The sequence below is a fragment of the Corvus hawaiiensis genome, chromosome 2, assembly GCF_020740725.1.
Source record: "Corvus hawaiiensis isolate bCorHaw1 chromosome 2, bCorHaw1.pri.cur, whole genome shotgun sequence".
Classification (NCBI taxonomy): Eukaryota; Metazoa; Chordata; class Aves; order Passeriformes; family Corvidae; genus Corvus; species Corvus hawaiiensis.
In genome coordinates, this window is record NC_063214.1 from 27,555,673 (window position 1) to 27,578,780 (window position 23,108).

At 46.7% G+C, this 23,108-nt stretch overlaps 1 protein-coding gene across 1 annotated transcript in view; it reads right to left on the minus strand.

Moving 5' to 3' along the window:
• Positions 1–2,994: 2,994 nt before the first annotated feature.
• GAP43 (growth associated protein 43) overlaps positions 2,995–23,108 on the minus strand; it is a 58,287-nt gene continuing 38,173 nt past the window's right edge. Inside the window, exon 3 of the mRNA XM_048294057.1 lies at positions 2,995–8,937. Coding sequence (XP_048150014.1) covers positions 8,849–8,937 — 89 coding nt within the window. The 3' untranslated portion in view covers positions 2,995–8,848. The remainder of the gene's footprint in view (positions 8,938–23,108) is intronic.

Genomic DNA, 23,108 nt, shown 5'->3' on the forward strand with positions numbered 1-23,108 from the left:
TGTTTTGCCTAAATCACTCAGGTCTGCCTCAAAAGGAAAGAGACCAAAGAAGGAAAGACTCAGGCCCTGGGCAAATACAAGGAAGGAGCCTCTGCCCCACAGCACCCACAATGAAATCGTCTCTGCACTTAAACAATGAGCTGCTGCACAGACAGGCGTTGAATGAGGCTTCATTGAAATTTAAGCCACAGACTGTACACAGATAAATGGCCAAGGACAGGCACACCCGGTGTAGAGGGGGAAAACAGAACCCTCTACATTAGACTTCACCTGCAGTGAGAGAAACTTTTTTCCCTCTCTGGGTCAGGGTCCTAAGGATGGCCACAAAACCCTTCAGAAGATGACTGTCTCAAGATAAGAAAAGCATAATTATGGGCTCAGCAGAGAAAGGCCTCACCAGCTGTTTTCAGTTCACCCCAATTAACCCTTCCTTGTTATCCAGCCACCGATGACCTGTACCACCCTTCCTCTCTCTCACCACAAATCTTCTCTCTCTTGGCTTAGCATCCACCCATTGCTCCCAAAGTGCTTATTACATTTTACTCATAACTTGCTTAATCAACTACCATAATTAAATTAAGCAGTGCCTTTCTACCTGTACCTAGGTTGTAGTTTGGGTTGTAGGCTGATGCATTTGCAGAGACCCAAGTGCCCCAGTCTGTTTTGTACAAGCTACCACCTCTCTGCAAACCCTGCCTCTCAGCCACAGAGTCAGTGGTGTTCCTCTGAGAGAAATGGGCTTTCACTTCCTAGCCTCTCTTACTATTAATGTTCACCATTTCATGCCAAGCTAGAGGAAAACTATTTCCTCTTCAATATATAAAAGTGGCCCTTCATGGAGAAAAATAATTTCATTTTTAATAAACAAAAGTGATCTTAGGTACAGAAATGCACCATTTCTTTTCGCTTTTTCTGCTCATCTTCAACAAGGGAATAACCCTGTTCAGACTTGATGCCAGCTCTGTATACAATGGTAAAAAAGGGCTAAGTGCTGCAGATTGGGAGACTGTAAATGTCTGTTACAGGGTGCTTCATATTCCCTGCTGGGGTAAGGAAAGCAGACTTACACATTTGAGTGATTCTGTGAGAAACAATGGTCTTTTGCCTGTGACCTCAGTAGAGCAGTGAAGCTGTTGGCATTGTCAAAAACCAGGAAAACCTGAAGTTCCCCTTGCAATTTCCCCAAGGAGAGGAGGTCTCCCCTAGCCCAGAGTGGGCTGAGCCAGGAGACCACCAAAGGAATGGGAAACACATTGCTCACTCAGAAATGGGGGAAAGTTTGCTGGGGTAGTCCATGCATGTGGCAAGATACCCAAAGGGAGTTCACCTGGGCAACTCGGGGAGGTTGAACACCCAAGGTGAGTCATGGATCATTTTCTACAATTCAGGCAGAAAGCTTATTTCTTCTTGCAGTGGCAAGAATGTGACTCTGGAATCAGGCAGGGCAAGCTTTGTGTGCCTGGTTAGAAAGTCTCACGTGGAGATTTACATTAGGCTGAGCTTCAGCTGACACACGTGCCCTGGGCCAACAGTTCAGCTCCTGCCCTCCCCCTCTAACAGGTGGAGATAAAAGAGTGCAAGGCAGCTTTGCTGCCTCAAGACAACCACTTACTTGGAGAGAGGTCCTTAAGTGTCCCTTTAGAGGTGTTTTGCCCCACAGAAGCAAAGCCAATCTGCCAGGGCTGATCCCTGCAATCGAGTGATGTGGCTAATTGAAACCACTTGATTTTGAATGCTTAATATTTGTTTGCACACAAGATGTAGTCCACGCCTTTTTTGGAGAAGCCACGAGGCAACTGATGATTACACACAAGAATACAGACATCTAATTGTGTCATTTGTAAATTGGCACTTTGTCCAGAACCCATGTGAGGTGCTGAGGTCTGCTCTGTTTCCCAGGCAGCTCCTTGGAGCCTCATCAGGAATTTTCCTGGGCCCTTGCTAAGCCAGCTGCTGTATTTCATAGATGAGTTGCAAGTGATTTCTAAACAGTGGTTGCAAAGCTCCCTGGGATGAATAGATGTGACAAAAATGCTTGATTTCAGCTCTGCTCTTGAGCTGCTGACAGATACAGCTAAGGATTAAGTCAGAAGCCTAGCACAGCTTGGGCAGCAATTCCTGCTCTGTTCATATTTCATTGTGGTTGGCACAAACTTGATACTGAGGGAAATAATGGTGGGGCTTCTTAACTGCTGAAATATATATTTCTATCTCAAAAACTTCTGGCATTTCCCAGGGAACTACTGAAGATTTAAATCTGATGAGGAATTTGATATCTTTAGATAAGCTTGCACAAGGTTGCCTAACTTCTTTCCATGGAGGGTGGCAGAGCACTGGAACAGCTTCCCAGGGAGGTCGTGGACTCTCCCTCTCTGGAGATATTCAGACCCCACTTTGACAAGTTCCTGTGCCACCTGCTCTAGGTGACCCTGGCTTGGCTGAGGGTTGGAGGGGTTGGACTGAATGATCCCCAGAGGTCCAGCCATTGGTGACCCCCACTCCCATTTCTACACCCAAGCAGATTCCCTGACTCAGAACATCCCAGGCTCAGACATGGCTTTGGATATTTTGCAGCTCTGTGGTGCCCAATCACAGTGCTTCTCAGTCCAGCCCAGTTTCCAGGCAGTGCCCAGACAGCCACAGGCCAGCCTTTCCTGGGTCAGAGTCTCTGTGGGGATGTCTGTGTCATGTTATATAAAAACCCAGGACTTTTGCACAGGAGACCACATCTTCCATCAGGCCAGTTAGATATTCTACCTCAATGGATATTAAGCACAATAAAAACATACCAGGCCTTTTACTTCACCATTTCAATTTAAGATAGCTTTTTACCCAGAAAGAATAAGTAGAAAGCATTTTTTTCCATGGTAGTAGGACTTGACTGAGAAGGTCAAGGGAGAATGAAATGAGATTTTTTTGTAAAAGCATCAAAGTCCTACACAAGGGAGAAATTTCTATTCCAGGAGCAAATAATTGCACACAACTACACATATCTATAAGTGAGAGACTTTATTTGAACCAATTTTTCAAATACAGACATCTGTATTATTCTCACTTCTCGGGAATGTTTTCTGCTCATTTTTGAAGCTTGCAACCTTAGGACAATATTCAGGACATATGTGTACATTAGATCTCTGCAGATGGACACATTCATAATGCACAAGTACAATGAGTGAGAGACTCTTTCCAGATCCTCACACAAGAGCATCGGAAATGGGCCGCTCTAATCGTCAAGTTCTGCTCTTATTAGCTTCCAGACACGTCACAGTTCTTGATACTCTCTAGGCTGTAGCCACCTTCTTCAGGCCCCGATTTATTACTGTGTTACTTCAGCTGTATGCCAGTGGAACTCCTCAAAATAGGGCTTAGGTGATGCACAGGGATTTGTTTTATTCATTGGGAACAGGCATGAGCAGAAAAACCAAGCTATTGGGTGAACAGTTCACCTGGGATTTTCTTTTGTGAGAGTAGTCTAGGTCTCAGGCTGGGATTTCTTTTTTTAGAAGTGACCAGTGGTTCTGGGTGTGTAATACATGAATCTTGATGTTCAGAGCATACAGGGGACCCGTGGCTTGGACCCCAGTGAGGTGTCTCTCAAGTTGGGCACTCCAGATGTGAGCCACTGGGGTCACTAGCCTGTTCTGCAAATCTCGACCTCCACCTCTTCTTCCAAGTATTGCTCAACAGAAGAATGTAGTAATAAAGCATTGTAGGTAAGAATGCAGGCTCGCACATGACCTGAGATCAACACCCTGAAAAATGGATAGAGGGTAGTGCTTTCAGGACCACCTAAATGACTCATGATCTTCAGTTCCATTTTGGGAAATGACTGGAGAATTTCAGGCCTGAGACCCCCAAATGCACTGCAGAGAGGAGCTGGGACATCGTTCAGCATCTGGGCCTTAGGAACTTGCGTCTCTTTGAAAGCCAGTGAAATGTGTGCTCTCAAGTGCCCGTGTCACTTAGGTTATTCTGAAAACTGTACCCTATATACATATAGGTAGATAAGGGGCAGACTTTCACAGGCACAAGTGGCAGTTAGACATGTAACTCCCATTGATTTTTTTTCCCCCTCGGGGACCTGGAAAATCCCCCTCCCCCGAGGAGTTGAATCCTCCTCTCGCATTATTTTCACACCAGATTAACACCACTGGTTCCAGTGGAGCGACTCCTGAGTTACCCCAGTGTGAGCGAGAGGAGAACCAGTCCTGAGGTGCTCTAAATATCCAGTGAAAGTGCTAATGTGGCAATGCAGAAAAGCAGGGAATCTGAGCACAGGCCTGGAAGAGGACCCCCAACGCCACCTCTGGCGTCACTGAGCTGCAGGTGACCACCGAGCGGACTCCTTAGCCAAGAGGAACCACAGAAACATTCATTCAAACCCTTCCCTCCACCTCTGCAAACCACAGCCACTCCACTTCCTTCCTAAGACGCCTATGACAAGCACCAGACCTTCAGTATGAAAAGTCACAAGTGCTAGCCTGCTGTTTGAAGACCACAGGAAAAAAGAAATAACTCCTGTGAGGAGTTTGGTATGAACTCCCTCTTCCTTTTTTCTTTTCTTTTTTTTCCTAAACCCCTCTCCGTCAGTCATGGCCATTTCTTTCATCTAGAGTTTCCCAAGCAATGGTGTTTATGTGGTCACCACAGCTGAGTTCCTTCTGGCTAAGGCCTCTCATGGGGCTGCATTAGGGTTTAGGATTGGAAAACACTGGGTCTGAAGGGATCTCAGCAGGATGCCCTTCCCCTCCCTTTGGAATGTGGTTCATGGAGAAGCTCCTTGGCTGAGGCAACTATTGCAAGGGTTGTGGGGTTTCATCTGCTATCAGTGCAGACAGAATGCCACAAGCATTGCAAAGCAGACCAAATTCATGAGAACGATCTACTGCATTGATGGGGAGTTTATGTTGGAATTCTTTTCACTTTTTCACGGCTTAGTCTAGCGAAATGTAGTAGTGAAATGTCAAGAGCTGGCCTACAGCTGGTATGAGCATTCAGGATAGCTGTGGGTCACTAGCATATCTTACTACGGGGGCATGGAAAAAGCCCCTCTAAGACCCTGAATTTCCACAGCACTGCATGGTGAGGTCAGGCACCATATTCCCAGTGTGAGTCACTCTGATATGCCCTGCCCTTTTCTTACATAAAGTAACAACCACACACACCTCCAGGCAAAGCTATATCCTCTTCAGGGAGAGAGAATTGACACATACTCCCTGGGGAATTCCTGTTGGTTGTTACAGCAGCAGTAGTAGAAAAGCTTCAACTACTCTGCTGATTACTCTTTGCCCCACTCTTTACTTCTGGGACCTCCTGCCTCTTCTGCTGCTTTCAGCTCACTTGATGTCTTGCTAGAAAAACCATTCCTCAAATACCCTTGTTCTCTTTCCAGTTTCCGTCCCATGCTACATCCTTTATACTGTTTCCTTTTAGCCTTTGAAAATCTGGCTGAAGAGGCAACTCAAGGAAATCCAAATGCTATTCTCTGCTCTCTTCCTGTACCCTGAAGACAGCCCAGCTTCCTATACAAATCTTGTGTATTACACATTAAACCACTGCCTGCTCAAGGCTGGGTTTGTCTCTGTGCTCTCTCTCACACTCTCTTTGCCCTGACTCTCTGGCAGGATCAGGACACGGCACAATAATAAAGATAGGGGGTGCTTGGTTACAGCCAGTAATTTTAAACTGCAACCAAGGGAGAGGAATTAGTATTTAAATTATTTAGGTTTGCAGTTGGTAACCACATACCCCGTTCTCTTTGTGGGGGGAAAAAAACCAAAACACAAAACCCAACCCTTTGTTCTCTAAGCAACATGGCAAAGTATGTTCTTACAAACGGTGACAAAACATGCGCGATGCCCCAACCATCAGCCAAGGGGGAGGCAACATGCAAAATACAAAGATAAAACGTCCCTGGGGAGAGAAAGTTGTTTCATTTTTTGAGGAGGGAGGAAGGCCTATGTCCAGGAAGACATGAGAGGCAGTTTTCCTTATAAAGTTAAAAATAGTAATAGCAAAGTGGAGGCAAGATGAAAAGTTTGGGGTCTGAAATCAGAAGAGCAGGGAGACCACATGGTCTTTGCAGGAACAGGCAAGACAGAAAACCTTTTAAAATGGTCATGACAGGAGATAAGGCCAAACAAAAACCGTGCTCCCTCCTTTCTGCCTCCTCCCAAACACCTCTCCCACAAATCCTGAGAGCTGAACCTCAGTTCTCTCAGCTCGGTGCTAGAGACACGGGGTGTCTGCAGTGTCTGCGCTGGGCTGGGCCCCTTGTGTGCTACGAACAGCAAACATAGTGTACACCTCTCCTCCCTACGCCTCAGCCCCCGTGTCCCTCAGAGCTCTCTCCCTCCCAAACACCATCCACACCCAGCTGCATCCATAGCAGGCACGGGTGGGGTGGTGAGACCTGACATACGGTCCAAGCAATGCCTGATGTCTGCGCTACATTTGCTGAATTGAGGTCAGGCTGGAAGGTGTCTCAGGGTTTACCACCCATCATGACATGGGAATATTAGCATATATATCATTTATGAAGTATGACACAATACCTATCTGTCAGTCAGCCCATCTTTCTACCTATTTAGTCTGTCTAATCTACTTCAGCTATCTACGTTTCACTATCTCTATCAATCATCTATTGCTCCATATTATCTAATTTCTTCCTGTCTCTCTCTCATCTTGTTCACTCTAATCTTTCTTTCTCTAGCTATACTCCCCTCTCTCTCCCTATCATCCATCTATCCACTCGAAAATCTTTCCCCCCCTCATCTCTCTAATCCCTGTTTTTAAAAATCTTTGTCCAATCTCTCTCCCACTCTCTCTTTCCCTCTTTTTAAAAAAAAAAACACCTCCCTGTCTCTCTCTCTCTTATTTCTACAGAATGCCAGGAAGCACATGGAAATGAATCCTGACATGTTTTGATGGCACTTCCAGTGAGCAGTCTACGTTCGAAGTGATCATTCCTCAGGAGACACTGTTCATCTTTTCTCCCTATTTCCAACAAAGAGATGGAGGAGAACAAAGGAGTGCCAGCCAGCCCTCCAAAGGCCATGGGGCTGCCACTCCAAGAAGCATTGGCCACCAAAGGACGCTGTAGCTCTCAGCACTCCCATCTTTTGGTGTTCCTGCTGTGAGGACAATTTAATCCTGCTCCTGCACCATTGTACAGTAATGCTGCAGGGTACTCTGGCTGTCACTGCCAATGCAGCCAGGAAAGCATGCAGGAGCTGCTGGGAAAGCACACGGTAATAATCAGGGCAGTGAAAGAGCAGTAATAGCCAATGACTGGGCTTTTATGAAAGCCCAGATATTACTAAATATATTTTAACTGTTCACTCTCACAGCTCACAATGACAGCAGCAGACCCAGGTGGCTGTACAGGCTCTGGGTTTGGCGTCTGTCAGTCCTCCACTGGGACAGGCTGGGAGGCACCGCGGAACAGCCCACAACCTATGGGTAGCAGTGGTGGAGATTTAGGAGGTGGTGCTCTGCCCAGAGCCATAAATGACAGCTGAAAGCCTTGGCCCTCATTAGAGCTGGGTGAGCCACCCTGGGGTTCTGTGGGGAGCAGGAATGAGGTATTTCTCAAAGTGCTGCCAACTTGCTCCTATGCCACCAGGCCTCATCCTGCCTGTGTGCCTATTTATTCAATGCATTGGCCCAATTTATTTTGCCAAACAGAACACTTTTGGGGGACCATGCTATGCTACCCAGGGACTTCAACTCCAGCCCAATGGGGTGAGCATCATCCTATTGTGGGGAGAAGCTCAGGTCTCAGGGCCCTGTCCGCTCGTGGCCCTTGGCACACCCCTTGGCAGGGGTTAGACCTTTGGCATGGATCAAGCTTGTCCCTCTGCAGGCTCATACCTCCAAGGTCACCACAGTTCTCCAAATCGGGGCCTAGAGGTCTCCTAGAGGGACGCTTATTTTGTTCTTTCCTAAAACTGATTTTGCTACTTTCATTATTTATGTTATTCAGTGCTAACATCTCACCCCAAATCCAAGCCTGCTCCCCCTAAGAATCCCCTCAGGAGTGCCAAGGAGAGCAGTCGGTTACTGACTGGTGGCCAAGGAGCATTGCTGGGCCACGCAAGAAGTGGCCCACCAAAGACCACAGGCCAGCAGGATGTACGGCAGCATAGAAATGCGACACGGTGGTATTAATGATAATTATTCTCATTTATTATAATTATTATTCAGTTTGAAAAAGGAGCCTGGAGCCAAGCATTATGCTAATTGGCACATTTTTTAGTTGTTGTTCTTTTAGTTCTGAAAACAAACTGGGGTTTAGTATTCTTTTTGTTCATTTGTTTGCTGTGTTTGGTCCTTTGTTTTTTCTTTTGTTCATTCCATCACATTGAAAAAGGAAGAAAAGAACCTTTTTTCCCCCCTCTTTTGTTTTAACTCACTCGTTAAGTCTGGACTCCTCGGATGAACGTAACATTGCACACACACACACTTGGAGAAGAGAGAGAGGAGAGAGAGAGAGAGAGAGCGCTCGCAGTGGGCAGACAGACACACGCACGCGCCAGGTCAAAGAACTCTGATACAGTGCAAGAATTTTCCCAAAATGATTGGATCATCATTACCAAAAACTTGCCATAACAACACCAAGAAACAAAGAAATGTTTAAGCCACACTGTTTGACTGGGATTTTTCCTGCTTTTTTTTTTTCTTTAAATGTTTGCCACACAGAGAGAAAAAGGGTTTAAGTGGTAATGGGAGAGGGACAGACAGGCTCACAGATGTGAGCAGGAAGGGGGGAGATCGAGATTGGGGTGGGAAGGAAGGATAGAGGATAGGGGGAGGGAGGGAGGGGCAATGGGGAGTCATTTCTTAATGTTCAGGCATTTTCTTGGTCCGCCTTGCTCTCTTCTTCTTTCACCTCTTCCTGCTGGGCACTTTCAGTAGGTTTGGTTTCTTCTACAGCATCTAGTGGGGAAAGAGATGGTCCAGCGTTAGTCAGCCATGATCTAGAGCATCCTGCACGCGCACACAGCCTGATGGACTGCATGACTTCAGGCTTGTCGGTCCCAAAAGTGACCCAGGGCTTAAAGTCCCTGGAATTTCTGTAGCTTGGAAAGAATATGCTAAGGTTCAGTCCAGCAGGCAAATATGTAGCTCTCACAAAACACCTTCAGCCAGAAAGCATGTGCCACTGGAAGGAGCTGCCCTGCTCACTGCTGATGTGCCAGACCACCACTGTCATTTCATTAGGGGCACTGATTAGACTCTTGGCTTATCAACTAGATCACAGAGCCTTTTACAGAACCCACTGATGGTACCAACCACTGCTGAATTTTTGTCCCCCAATTACCGCTATGGATCCTCCCAGCTGAGACTTAATGAGGTCACAAAAAAACCCCCTCTATATACACTTGAAGCCTGCAAGACCCAGAGGGAAAAATTTTATAACTTGTAACTGAAACTTCTCTCACATTGAACAGAGATCTAGAGAAATATCTCTAGCCTTCAAGAATGGGAGTCTTCACCCAGAGGCTGCTACATCTCTCTAGTTTTCTGGTCTCTCAGAAGCAAAGCTGCCCTGGGGGAAGCAGTGAGTACAACTGGAGGCTGGGTCTGCCTGTCAGGCAGACACCTTGTTCTGACACATCATTCACATGAGAAAAAACTAATGCTAGGAGCTATCCCACAATGAACTAGACAGAGGATCAGAATCCAAGGGAAGGCAGAGGCAGCCAGGAGGAACAAGGCAAACAAAAACAATGCCCCTCAAGCTGGAGTGATCTCGCTTCTGTGTTCATCTAGCCCATGCCTCCTTCATTGCAGCAGGATGGATTTAATTGTCTCTGAGCTTCTACTGCCCAGCTCTCATCAGGGTACAGTAACATGTCCCCAGCCTCTTTCAGGAACAATCCCTGCACTGTTTGGATTGCTTTTTACAGGACAAGGTGGTGTCCTGTAAAAGGTGGCTGCAGGGCTGTAAGACAGAATAATGAAAAGGGTCTTAGTGCACTGTAGTGACTGGCCTGCTCCCTTGCCATCTCCCCTTTTTCTCACTGGCTCCCACGCCCATACACCCCATGGAGAGGTCAAGCAAGCAGCAATCCAGACTTGGGATAAAGAACAAGGAAAAGAAACAAGTGCTGAAGGGCTGGGTGGTGTGGGACAGACCACATGTCATTGGTATGACATATACCTCAGTGATGGCACTCAACATACCTCTGTAGCATCACTATAACCACAGTGGTCATTCAGAGAGCACTCTGGGCTCCCTGCACAGTTCCTGGCTTCTCTGATGGGCTATCAAAGTACGTTGTACCAGTAAATATAATGGGCCAGGGACTGCCCCAGGGCCAGCTGGCACCACACAGCTTATGTCCATATGGATAAACTCTCTTCTTCTCCAGAAGAGGGTAGCTGTGTCTGGGACCTGTCTGAAGCAAAGCTACTTGGTGTACACAAAAATCACACCAGGGCCTGTGCCGTCAGTCTGACAATGTGGATGTTCACTTACCAGTGTTTAGTTTGTGAGGATTAGCACCCTCATACCCACGTTTAGTGAGGATGCTATTTGGGATGTGAAAGTTTCCTTACTGACACCATTCATGCATTTTGGCCTGGTCCATTTGATGCCATCAGATGGCAGACTTGTATTTGCTTCCAATACTGGCAGTAGGTGCTACATTCCTGCTTCCCTCTCCCTCAGCTCTTTAGCCTGGGTTTTAAATATGTTCCTAAGCACCACTTCCTTATGAATCACCTTTAAGTTGTGTGCAACTTCCCATTTGGAATCATCTTCATTAAAGGATCTGCTTCTGGACCTTCAAATACTTTTTATCTTAGTCAACCGACTGCTGATTTCCCAAAAGAAAAAAATTTCTGTGAGAACATCCCCATGGCCACAGCCACTGCATTGCAAAACCCCTGTCAGCAAAAACATCTGTGGACTTTCCTTCCCTTGATACTGAACAGCGAAGCAGGACTCCATCCAGCTATTCAAGGACTCCATCTGTATCTGGTACAGCTACCACCACAGACCAGAGACAAAACAGGCTACTGATTAAAATAGGATTGTAACAAGTGCCATTGGGAGGCAAATCTTGGCCTTCTTTTTAAAATTTTCCTGAATGACTTGATCACTGGGAGGGAGGAGAGTCTCTTTAATGCTGCTCTTTAAGGCATTCATAGCAGGAGACACGTTGAATGATGAAGCTGAGAGTAGAATCCCAGTGTGCAACCATCTACCCCTAAACTTGAGTGAAAAGACTATTGTTAGCCAGCAGCAAAGTCTGGTTTCTTACGAGGCTCTGACAGAACCTAGTAAGGCAGAATTTCTGGGGTTTTCTCCTCACATAAATGGAAGATGAGTGAAAGAGTAATGTGGCTTCAGGAGCACAAATCCTGACACTGTTTTTCATTGTGTTTAAAACTTTTTGTGTCTTCCTACCAAAAATATGCACGGGTTTTAGCTGGCAGTCCCACAGCCCCCTCAAGACAGCACACCAGACGGGCCCATAACACTGCAAGCACAGGGACAGACAGACACTGGGGAGTCCTGCACATCTGCTGTGCTACCGAGTCACACAGATGCCCTGTTAATCACCAGCTGAAAGTGGGGTCCAGCTCCTACAGTGATGGGCTCTTGACAGCACTCCAGGAGGGATGGGCAGGAAATCTGCTCACACCCAAAGTGGGGGAGCTGGCAACCTCAGTGATGCTGGTTAGCTCACAGTGTTCCCATGCTGTCCTTGCGCTTAGGATAAGCAGGCAAGTTGAAACACAATTTTCTGCCGTGTTTTATTCCCTGTTAGCTCACCGCAGTGGCAAATCTAATTTCCAGGGAGTGCCCATGGCGCCTAGAGATCCCTGGCTGGCAGAAGAGCTGCACAGAGGTGCCTCACTGTCCCCATTAATGTTCTCTGGGGAGCAGATAGTGGCAGGCCGATGACTCTCTGCTGAAGCAGGCCAGAGACAGCGCTGATTTCTGTCATGGATGAAATAGGCTGGACTAAGTGGGGTCATGGGACAGCAGGAACAATTTAAGGTCACTTCATCACATATTCAATCAACGGAGAGGAATCCTACAACCCAAATGCTGGACTGTGCATATCCAAGTATAAACAAGAAGTCCAGCTTTTTGAATAAGAATTATCACACAAAATTCAGTGAATCACTCTCCCTCTTTTCTCTTGCATGATATTGAAGCAGTAAGGGGAAACATTCTGTGTACTGCTACACCCTGTTATGTCTTACTTCCTAGCAGCTTTAGCAGTGTTTCATCGGTCTTTGGGATGAGGGAAAAGAAGCAACCTGGTGTTATTATGTAATAATGAACTTTAGCAAGAAGCAATATCATGAAGGAAAAAGAATTCAGCACAAAAAAATAAATTTGAAGCTGTGGCACTGCTAAACCACAGCAGTAAAAAGAAGAGGATTCTCTCTGCGCTGTGGGAGCAGTGCATCAGAGCCCCAGTGACATCAGGGCCAGTTAACAGCAGCTTCTAATTCAGAGGAGAGGTGAGACAGTTTATCTGACTCACCAGTTTGTTTGGTGCAGGCTATTTCTGCAGTATGTTCTCTGGGCTTTCTCCAGCCTTGTTTTCAGTGTCCCAGCAAAGGAGGGCAAGGTATTTCCAGGGAGATGAGTAGATAGCTATCCTGAGGATTCCATACATCAGAGAGAGTATTTCTTACATTGCTTTTTACCCAATACTAGCCTTGATTTTCCAGTTTTTTGAACTCTGGGCTATCGCACCTGTGGGTTTATAGTGGACAGATAGCATTATACAGACAGAACTGCAGTTTTGGCATTTTACATTCACTTTGCTCTTTGTTGCAAAGGTGATAAAAAGTGGTTGAGAATTGCAGCCATCCCCTGCTTGAGGAACAAAAGCATTTTATCCTGGGTAGCCAAACTTCCACCTGTTTAAAGCTGCCTCCCTTCTGAACATGCCAGCACTGTGCGATCTCCTCCTGCACGATCAGAGCCCCCTATGTCCACTTGCAAGGGACAGAACAAGCAGGAAGCAGTGAGCTGTTTCATCAGGTGGACCTGGACTGGGGCAGCATCAATGTGCATGTGGTGACATCATGAAATGAGAAAGCTGAAGTCAGAGTAGATGGACATCTCACCAAACTCCAGACATCTACAGAGAGACATCTGCAGCTGATCTTTTCACCGTCTCCTTCCTTCCTAATTAGTGGAAATAAATAGGACATTTCTAAGGCTCTATTAACTTGTCTTATTTAGATGCCTACTTTAGGACAAGTTTCAGTCTGGGAATACCTGGGAATACCTCCACCTGCAGCAAGCCAAGGTGGAGACATTCACATTTATTCTAGGGCCCTCCAGCTACAAAGCAAAAAGAAACTCACAAAATGAGAGTGGAGGAAAGAGAACAGGAGGGGAGGCAGAGCTGTAATATAAAGCAAAAAAAAGCTTGAGGGGGGGCCAAAACCAAATTCAGTCCTGAAGGAAAAAGCAAGAATGGCTAGGTCAGAAAGCCAAAAAAAATCACCTCAAACCAACAACAAAGCTAACCTGGTTTGTGCTTGCAATCCCCACCCTTACAGTTCTTTTAATGGGCACCAGTCATCACTTGCACTGTTCGTGGTCACTCCAGTCCTGTAGTCCCACCCTTCTAGCTTTGAGATTTTAGTTTGCTTTTTTTATTTCAGCCTTTGGAAATCTATGCTGCAGTCCAGATCATCTTATACCATAGGATAATTTTGCCAGAGACAGGCATCTGTGAGCTGAGCTGCCACTGTTTCACTTCCATTTAGCACTCTGGATGGTGCAGTCAAGTTGAGAAACCTTTTGGGCAGCCTTGGACAAACCTTAAGCCGTTGCTGCGGAATTGTTTAAGGGGTAGAGCTGCACGGTGGGAGAGGCCGATGTGTGTTTGCTTCCCTGCTGAAGGGCCTGTGTCAAAGAGAGGCTTCATACCTACAGCTCCACCTGGCACCAGCTGGGCAACAGCCTTACCCATGGAAGAGTAACAATATGGAAGTGAGACATAGAGCCTTGCTGCAATAGGGTCAAAGAGAGCTCCTGCTCCTCAGCACTCCATTTATTTCCTGGGAAGGGTGAGAGTCATGTCTGCGAGCCCTGCTGGGGAGCAAACGCCTGGAACATATGCAGCTCTGGTTTCTGTGAAGCTGAAGCAGGCACGCAAGCAGCAGTTCTGCTGGATGGTGGTACTTCCAGCTGCCTTTTCTACACCGTGCTCTAATGGCTGAGTGTGCAGGCTCCTCTCCAAGTCTCTCCACTGCCCTACATTAGTGAAATTAGGTTGAGTGGATTTCCGGGTAAAACGCTCTCTCTTGGGACCTGCCCAGCTCCTATCTGACTTGCCAAGATTAATTAAATCAGAGCAGACATCAGCTTATGACCACAGTAGAAGCAACCTCTCTGATGATCATTTCTTTTGTGGCTGGTGGCTTGGGTTTTGTTTTCCTTTTTGTCTCTGTTCCACTGCAGATCTTTAAATTACCACAGCCAATGCCAAGAGAAGAGAAATTGCACAACACTCTGAGATTCTAATACGGATGCAGAGATTTTGCTTTTGCTGCTTTCTCACTGTTTACATAATTATTGCTAATATTGATTGTGCAGCTAGAACTCTCCTGTGCATTCATGCTGAAGTACTGCCCAGATCTACTCAGACACTGCTCTCTCTAGCATTTGTCGTGCTTCCTCCTTTCTCTGTCCTTTGCCAGCTACAGCTCGGGCAGAGATGGAACGGAAAACCTGTTCCTCATCCGGTTGTCACTCTACTCCTAAATATTAATCTGGGCTTTCCTGCCCTCTTATCAGGAGATCTCATATGACCCAGAGACGCTACTTAGAATTTTTTTTTTTTTGAAGGTAAGGAGCACTGGAAAGCCTCATTTAAAATCCCTGCCCTGAGCATCTCCTAGTTGTAATGACATTTGGATCCAGATTTGGATCCAGGCTTCACAGCTTGATTCATCTGTCCCGATCCATCTGTCCTTCTAGCCAGCCAGAAGTCTATTCCAGGCAGACGATGGTAGGTCTGAGACTGCTGAAACAAGACACACTTCAGGTTCAGAGCTGTTGCTTACACAGTTCTGTCTCTGGTCCATGTTAGCCCATTGCAGTCAGCCCTATGATGTGTCATATGCAGAGCTAAAATCCTCCACCCTCCCAACTTGCTGCTTCTAAAAACTGGTAGACTTATGCTGCCCCAGCTAAACATTGAGAGATGAAGGAATTGGGTATTTCAGGTAAGTGGTTGTGTCTGGTCCAGGGTATTGGCTTGTACGATTTCTCCCAAATCCCTGGTGAATCCCTCAGTCTGTACAGACAGACCCATGGTACTGATTCCTGTGAGCCCTGGGCGTCCTTGTGAGCACATGGCACATGGGAGATCTGCAAACCCTTGGCACACCCTGTAACAAGGTGGTGGGGAGGAATGTCCCGAGTGCAAGCAAGGAGGTTCAGGGAAGTTGCCCAGTAACTACTGGAAAGAAGCAAGCAAGTCAGCCTGTTAAGCTTGAACTAAAGAGGTGAACATGGCCCCATACATGGTAGCTTGGGCCTCCTATTCCTGTACCCCCTCATCTTTTTCCAGAACCATGTAAGAATCATTCGGTTGCCCCAGCAGTGAGAAAAAAAAGCAACTTCTGTAAGTCCCATGGCTGGTAACTTCGGTCCAAGCTTGGACAGCTGCCTCTTTTTCTGATCCTTCTAAACCTTCAGAGCACAGCCAGACCCAGTTCTGTCGCCCCAGCTGCCTCTGTGCTTTGTTAGGCTCAGGAGCCAGTGGCTTAGGGATTTCCACTCCTTCTCATCCCACCCCATGCCTTTCTTCCTCCAGCACCACCATGGAAATCCAAGCCCACATTGGCATCCATGTGTGCAGTAGATGGAAAGGGAGGGAATGGTGGGAGAGACGCTCAGGGTGTGCGGCAGTGGAAAGGGAAGTCAGGCTTACAGCTCCATTGCAAACCATTTTTCACAGTGTCTAGACACCAGCTGCCAGGTTGCCACAGAAACTCCCCAACTTTGGCTGAGGGAGGGAGCACTGAGGTCTCCAGGGAAATGGGAGTGATGGAGGAAGAGGGTGGGGAGAGAAAAGGGAGGATGTTCCTTGTGAATGTGAGGTGTTATCCTGTTGCACCTACCTTTGCAAATATTCTTCCATCCTGGATAATGGGAAAGAAGCAGCTCTCCTTCTTTCTTCCACTTCTGCTTCTTTCCCATATCCATGGATGCAGCCAGACATGGAGGCTGAGAAAAACAACATGCCTACTGCTGACTGTTCATTTACTGCTGCCTATTACCAGCACTTTTGTCCCAAACTTCCTGTATACCGTACCCATAACTGGGCAACTTCACTCCAGCTGGAACTGGAAGAAGCCTACCAGAGTGGTGAGGTTTTCAGACAGCAAGATATCCTTTAGCAAGGCCCATCCCTTGGGCACTGCCACAGCTACAAGCAAAGGCAGCTCCAGGGAGGACAGAGTGCTCCCACCTGGCAGCAGTGCGATCTTTCACGGTGCTTCTGTGGGGATGCTTTGCTGCACCAGACCGTGGTGGGCAGGTGGGACACTCTGCAGTACAGTGGCCAAAGGCAAAGTAAAAGAGCTTTTTCGGGATGAGAGTGCCTTGGAGGCAGATATTTTACACTGGCATTGAGTGGCCTCCTACCAAACAGCATCAAAGGTGCTGTGACCTCAGAGGTGTTGTGACCTTAACAGACCTCTACCAAGGTTCCATGGTCTTCACAGCCAGGGAGCTTGAAGGGCAGAAATGGGAAGTGACTCGTGCAGGGTATCCCCAGTCATCAGCTGGATCAGAGTTGATCTGATGAACAATCAGGTGCTCAGCTGCCCTCTATCTCCTGCGTTCATTTCTTCAGCTGAGAAAAACCTTAGAAAAAAGTACCCATAAATTGTTCTTTACTCTTCTTCTCCTCTGCCCCTGTTGATTTCACATAGGTCCTGCAGACCAGAAAGGGTACTCTTTAATTCCTTAAATACCTTATGATTCAAAGAGCTTGAATATAGAGATTTTAATTTCCTTCCAGCTGTGGAATGTAACAGTTGACAGCTGCTTTTGGCACGTGTTGGAAATCATGATGTCCCCATCTCATGCAACATTCTTTTGTGCCACCCATCATTTCTCCCTTGCTGGTTAAGTTCTGGAGGATGGTTTAGAAATAGAGGGCATGTGAGGGGACAGAAGAACAAGGTCTTTCTGACACCCATCCATTTATTCTTTAGCTTCTTTAGAGCAACTGCCCTGTGAGATTATAGGGGAGAAATCAGAGGAAAGATAAGAAGAAATGGAAATACCCTGAATAGATATAGGCCAATTGAACCTCATTGAAGTGACAGATAGTGATTGTTCTATAGCCAGGACATTCCTAGCAAAGTAATTAATTCAGGGAATGAAGCTTACAGTACTTTGGGGACAGAGGTTTGAATTTGGAGAGGCCAAGCAGATGCACAGAGAACAGCACAGCAAGTGACAGAAGCCTGACAGACAGATCAGGTCCTCAGAGGTCTGCCCATCTCACAGCTCTGCTGAGCAGCCTGGCAATGGTGGTAGGATCAGTAGGGGGATAAAAATGAACCTGAAACTGTGGCAGACTGCTGACATTCATGCACTGCTGATCCTGAAATAAAGAGGGTTAAGAAGAAGAAGGAAACGTGCAGAGTGGTAGAGCCTTTGGGTTGTCATCTACAGCTCCCACCTCCTCACACAGGACTGGCTGTGAAGCTGTTCTCCTCCCCTTCCCCGGCAAAACTGCCTAGGGAAAAGAAACTAAAGGAGGAAATCTTCTGTAATTGCAGCAAAATGGTCTAGAAATTCCTTCAGTGCATCCAGAATTAATGTGCTGCTCCTCCCCTCATACTCCTCCCCCTTCAGCTGTCAGTGGCAGGAAAACAAATTGCTGCAGCCCTTACTACAAACCACACGCCCGCCTCCCTTCCCCCAGCCCAAAAGACATGTGCCATTCATAAGCTGCCTGACTGCTGGTCTCCATTATTAAAGCCTAGAAGACTGATAAATTGGGGATTCATGGAGCCTGCAAGCCTCCAACAACCACATTGCCATGGAAACCAGAGGCAGCCTCCATCTCCAGCAGAAATGATATTGATCTAGCTGAAGGCAGGGAATTACAATCAAGGAGAGGATATAAAATGTCTCTTTTTCTTCCCTTTGCCATCCTCCCATTTCGAGTTTAAATGAAGGAGAAATTTCATTTAGAGATCATTAGTTTGTTTCCGTCCATCATCATACACGAAGGCTCTGCAAATTGGATGCTAAAATTAATTAAATGCCAGTTGTCAGGCTTTCCACAGCCATCTTCTTGATAACTGTCCCCAGCAGTTGCAACACCAACGATGTCATCTCTTTGCATCAAAGAAATTACTAATATTTCTCAAACGCACAGCTGGTGCACACCCATAGAATCCCAATGTGTTTTGTGCAGGATGAGCACTGAAACACACGCACTGCTCTCTAGAAGGTGGTTCAGGCTTCATGCTGTACCCAGGAAAACTCCTGGTAGCCTTTGCTTTTCATTTCATCAGGAGAAGGCTTGAGAGCCCAGACACAGGAAGAGGCATTTTGAACTATAAACACTTGTGGGAAAAACCCCACTTCGAGACATCACCATGGCATTGCTGGTGCAGAGCAGTTCTCCCCTCTTCTTGAAATCCCTTGCCTGGGACTGCTTAAAAACTGCTTTTCCAAGGATGGAAAGATAAGCAGCCACAGCACTTGTCCTGCAAAACTGGGTGGGCATCTGGACACTTTCCCCAGATCATACAAAGGCCAGATTCTCCTGGGTTGACTTAAGGTGAGAGGTTGGGCTGTGTCGTCGTCCCTGCTGCCCCAAGAAATCTCTGTGACCAGAGGCGTGGTGATGCTTGTCCAGTAAGTGGTGAGCTCCAGGGGAAAGGGGGTGTAGGTCAGCCCCGAGCCATTTTCAGAGCCAAGCTGTACAGCAGGAAGGAAGGAAGGAGCTGCCTGGAAAACCTCTCATGAGCGCTCTTACTGCCAGTCTTCTCTGTGAAGGTGGCAGCAGCTTGCATCAGTAATTCTGATTTTAATTCAGATTTGGCAAGCTCTATTTTTTTTTTTTTTTTAACCAATTTTTAGAGCCATTTCTCCCAGTTGGAGAGGGACTATCGAGTCTCTGAACTCTCCGAGTGCTGCGCTGAGCGAACCGATGCAGCTGTCCCACAGTAGCCATCTCGGTTTAATCAGCTTTTCACAACAACAATTCCATCAGGCAGATAATGAATTCGGCCGTGACGTGAGGCATGAGGGCACTCGGTGGGACAGCTGCAAATGCTGGGGAGACCACCTAGGGGCATAGCCAGGCAGCCCCATGCCCCATGCACAGCCAGCTGTGCCATGGCCAGGATGCACTCCCGCTCTAGAGCAGCGGCAATGTCTGGGTTGTCAACAGCTCCTCAGTACTGCCCACTATTGTGGAAAAAAGTACCCTTATAGGGAGCTAAGACAGCCCTTTGCTAAGATAGTCTGCAATGACAAGGCTCCTCTTCCTCATTAAAGGTTATTTTCCTTCGCCCTTACTCAGCTGTGGGGCCAAGCAGTAGCTGCTCCTCCACTATCACGTGTGCAGCCAAAGTCTGCCCTGAAGCCCAGCTCTGCACAGGTCCGTGGAGGCCCACAGTTACCACAGCTTCCACGTGCAGAGTTTGTAAGTTTTTGACCAAGGTGGAGCAGCCCAAAATTTTGGCTTGAGCACCATCATTTTGACAGTGGTGGTCATAAGAAGAAGAGGGCCTGATAGGAGGCATGAACTCATCAGGCCTGAGCTGCTCTGAAATGGCTCTGAAATTGCACTGAGGCATAGGAAGTGGCACCCCACCATTCTGTGCTCTTATTGTCTCCTCCCGCTGATTTTATTTGCTGTAAAGGTCCTTGGCTCGGGTCCTGCCTGCTGGTCACAGAGTGATGTTGTAAGGTATCCATGTGAATGAACACGTCTCTCTTACTCTTCCTCTCCTGCTGGAGCTGTTCCACTTCCATAAACCATTAAACATTTATTGGGCCAGAGGAAAACATTGACCCTGTAGACCAGTGGTGAGGGCACTCATCTGGAATAGGGGAGACCAAATGCCACATCCTGGCTCCAGCAAACAATAAATAATTTATACAAAGTGGAATAGCTCCAGCAGGAGGGATCAGGGGAAAATTTTTCCAGCAGCCCAATGGCTTGCTTGCAAAGCTCACTGGATTTCAGCTTCCTGGCATAAGGCCCACCCTGTCTTCTGTCCCACTCAAGGAGGACCTGACCCTCACATGCTAGCTACTCTAAAAGCAGGCAAAGGTTTTCTTACTACTTTAATCTACAAATCCCGTAATTCGTGGTAGTGGTATATATTATGTTTGGGTTTGAATAATTAAAGGATCCTGTAATGAAAAAAAGATTATCACAGAACAATTCCAGTCCAGCAGGACTCAGAAGCTCTGAATGGTTGTGGTTTAAACTGCACTTAGGCTTAACTCCTCTCTTTGGGAGAACCATGTCTCTGTGTTTTGCTAGAAATGAGGCCAAGAAGCAGTTACATGCTACATCCGTTAGGAGTGGCTGGAATCTTCTCCTTCTTCCCTGATGTAAAAATCAGTGATTCCATCCATTTTTCTCATAGTCATTTGGCTGCAGCAATGAAAAAGGTTTCTATCTTGAGGCACAGAAAACCATTTTCTTTCTCGTCTTCTGTCTCTTCATTGAGTGCAGGGAACAGTGCTGGGTCAATGTCTCTGGAGACCAAAGTCTGCTGCACAGCGGCAGTGCTGTGCATTTCTTTCCCCTGCCTGCCTGGTGGGCCTCAGCTGTCTTTGGGAGAGGTTGTGTCATGGACAAGAGGTCAAGTTTAGTCCAAACAGGCACCATGCTTGGCCACACTGGTAAGTCTCCCAACAAAGGCTGGGCAATAGTGCTGGGATGGCTTTGGGTAAACATACCTTCAACGCCCAAGACAAGCTTAAAGGCAGGTGCCAAACCTGTTTGCACTGCTGAAGCTTCTTCCTAACACCCATCAGTGCCACTGCTTGCAAACCTGCAGCACCCTGAAAGTCCATGCTGACCGTAAGGAGCTGATCCACGGGACAGTGCAGGACTGAACAGGGGTGGTACAGAGTTCCAAGATCAAGGTGACACTCATGCCTCCTCACTGTTTGGCAATAAAGAAGTTACTTTCTTTCACCACCTGCATCCCTGGTGTACTACTTGAATAAGGGACTGTGAATGAAGACAAAGAGCAGGACAGAATAGCTGCTCCTATGAACTGCAGCAGCCTTACCAAAGATAAACTCACAGCAGCCCTCTGATCAGATCCCCTGAATGTGGGGGATTTCCATCCCTTCCGACAACAGGGAAAGCAGAGGACCAATGTTACAACACTGTGCTGAGTGCCTTCCAGGGGGCGAAACATAGATACCATTTGTAAGCAGATCTAAGATTAAGGCAGACTCCTTCAACTCGCAAATATTTCTGAAGAGGGGCAGACCCAGTCACAGGGTTTGGTCTCCTGTGGCATATCCCTTGTTTCAGCCCAGATGACTGGAGGTTATTCTGAATTGCTTGTGACATTAAGGCTGAAATCACGGGTGAAATCCTAGTCTTACAGAAGCAGGATAGATAACACGGAATGTCTAAACTGGAACACATACTCTTTCTTTTTTCTAAGTCCACATCCAGTTAGGGAATGGAGTCCCATATTCATTTGAAAACTAGACAATTATGGACTTAGTCCACACAAGCTTGCATTCACACCTCCCTGTTAGAGGCTTGTGTCATTTCCAAATCAATGTATGCCCCAAGCTTTTAAGAACATCAAAGAGGTTTTTAAAAGTACTTGCTACTGCCCCAACTTTAAATTACTTTTACTTTATTCTGTCTTCCATCTCTTCAAGCGGTTATCAAGTAAAATCTTTGAAACATTTTTCACAGCTGCTAAGACAGTTTTGTCAAGGTCAGCAGCACTGGGGAATGCTCCTGCACAATGGCCAGAGTTCTTGTTCCTACTCTCCTATCTCTTTACCTGTACCTGAAATGCATTATCAGCTATGGTTCTGTACCACTGCACCCACTTCAGCACTGGGATTTGGATGCTCTTCCAAATGTCAGAGAGATTTTCTTCTTCATTAAGCTCTGTAGGTTACAGGTAATGTCCGGTTATCATTATTAGCATTACCAATTACTGTTTTGCTGAGGGAAGATGGAGAGGTTGAATAGTGTTTTCCACCTTCTGCTTTCTTTCATAATGAAAAGAGGACTCATTTGCTATTGCCTCGAGGTACAGCTGGGAAATCTCTCATTCTTTGAACACTGGATAATTGGGACCTTATGACCTTTATTTAAGACTTATTTGCATGAAGCATTGAGTCTCACTTTTCTGGTCATTAGGGGAACAGCATTTTCCTTTACATCTCTGGACCCTGTCCAGCTTTCCATGGTTCTTTTCCTGAGTACACCACAGCCTGGCTAAGGGCAGGTGTCCAAGGTGGACTCCTGACTGCCAGGACTTCAGCTGAGATTTTCCTCTCTGTTCCAGTGTCCCATGCTGACACTGATGTAGCTAAGGACACAGAAAGAAAAGAGAAACATTTGCACAGATGAAATTCCCATTTGGTGATGATATAACCAAGGCTCTTTACATGGTACAGGCGATTAGAGCTAAAGGATATGTAAAGGGAGCCTTTGGCAGGGAATACAGAACTAGGAAAGAAGTCACAGTTCTAGTAACCTGCAAAACCAGACTGGACTCTTCTTCAAAGAATAGCAAAGCAGACAATAGCAGTACTCCCCATCCTCTGGGCTTCCCACACACATTATTTTAATATCTTATCTATTTTCTGCCTGAAAGATATCCAGAGTGGAAAGCTAAGAAATGAGGAAGCCCTTCTTTAAATCAAGCTTGCAGCATGAATGTAGTCTTGAGAAATACTATGCCTAGAGACCTGTTCAAATTGAGCTTGTGTAATATGGTCTTCCACAGGTCTATTGGAGGTTCAGAACTGGAGGTGGAAACTACCCCACAGAGCTGATGCCATTGGCTTGACTTGTAAGCCTTCTGTCACTGCTTACATTTTCCTTGGTTCTCTTGGCCACTGTCCAGTCTCACAG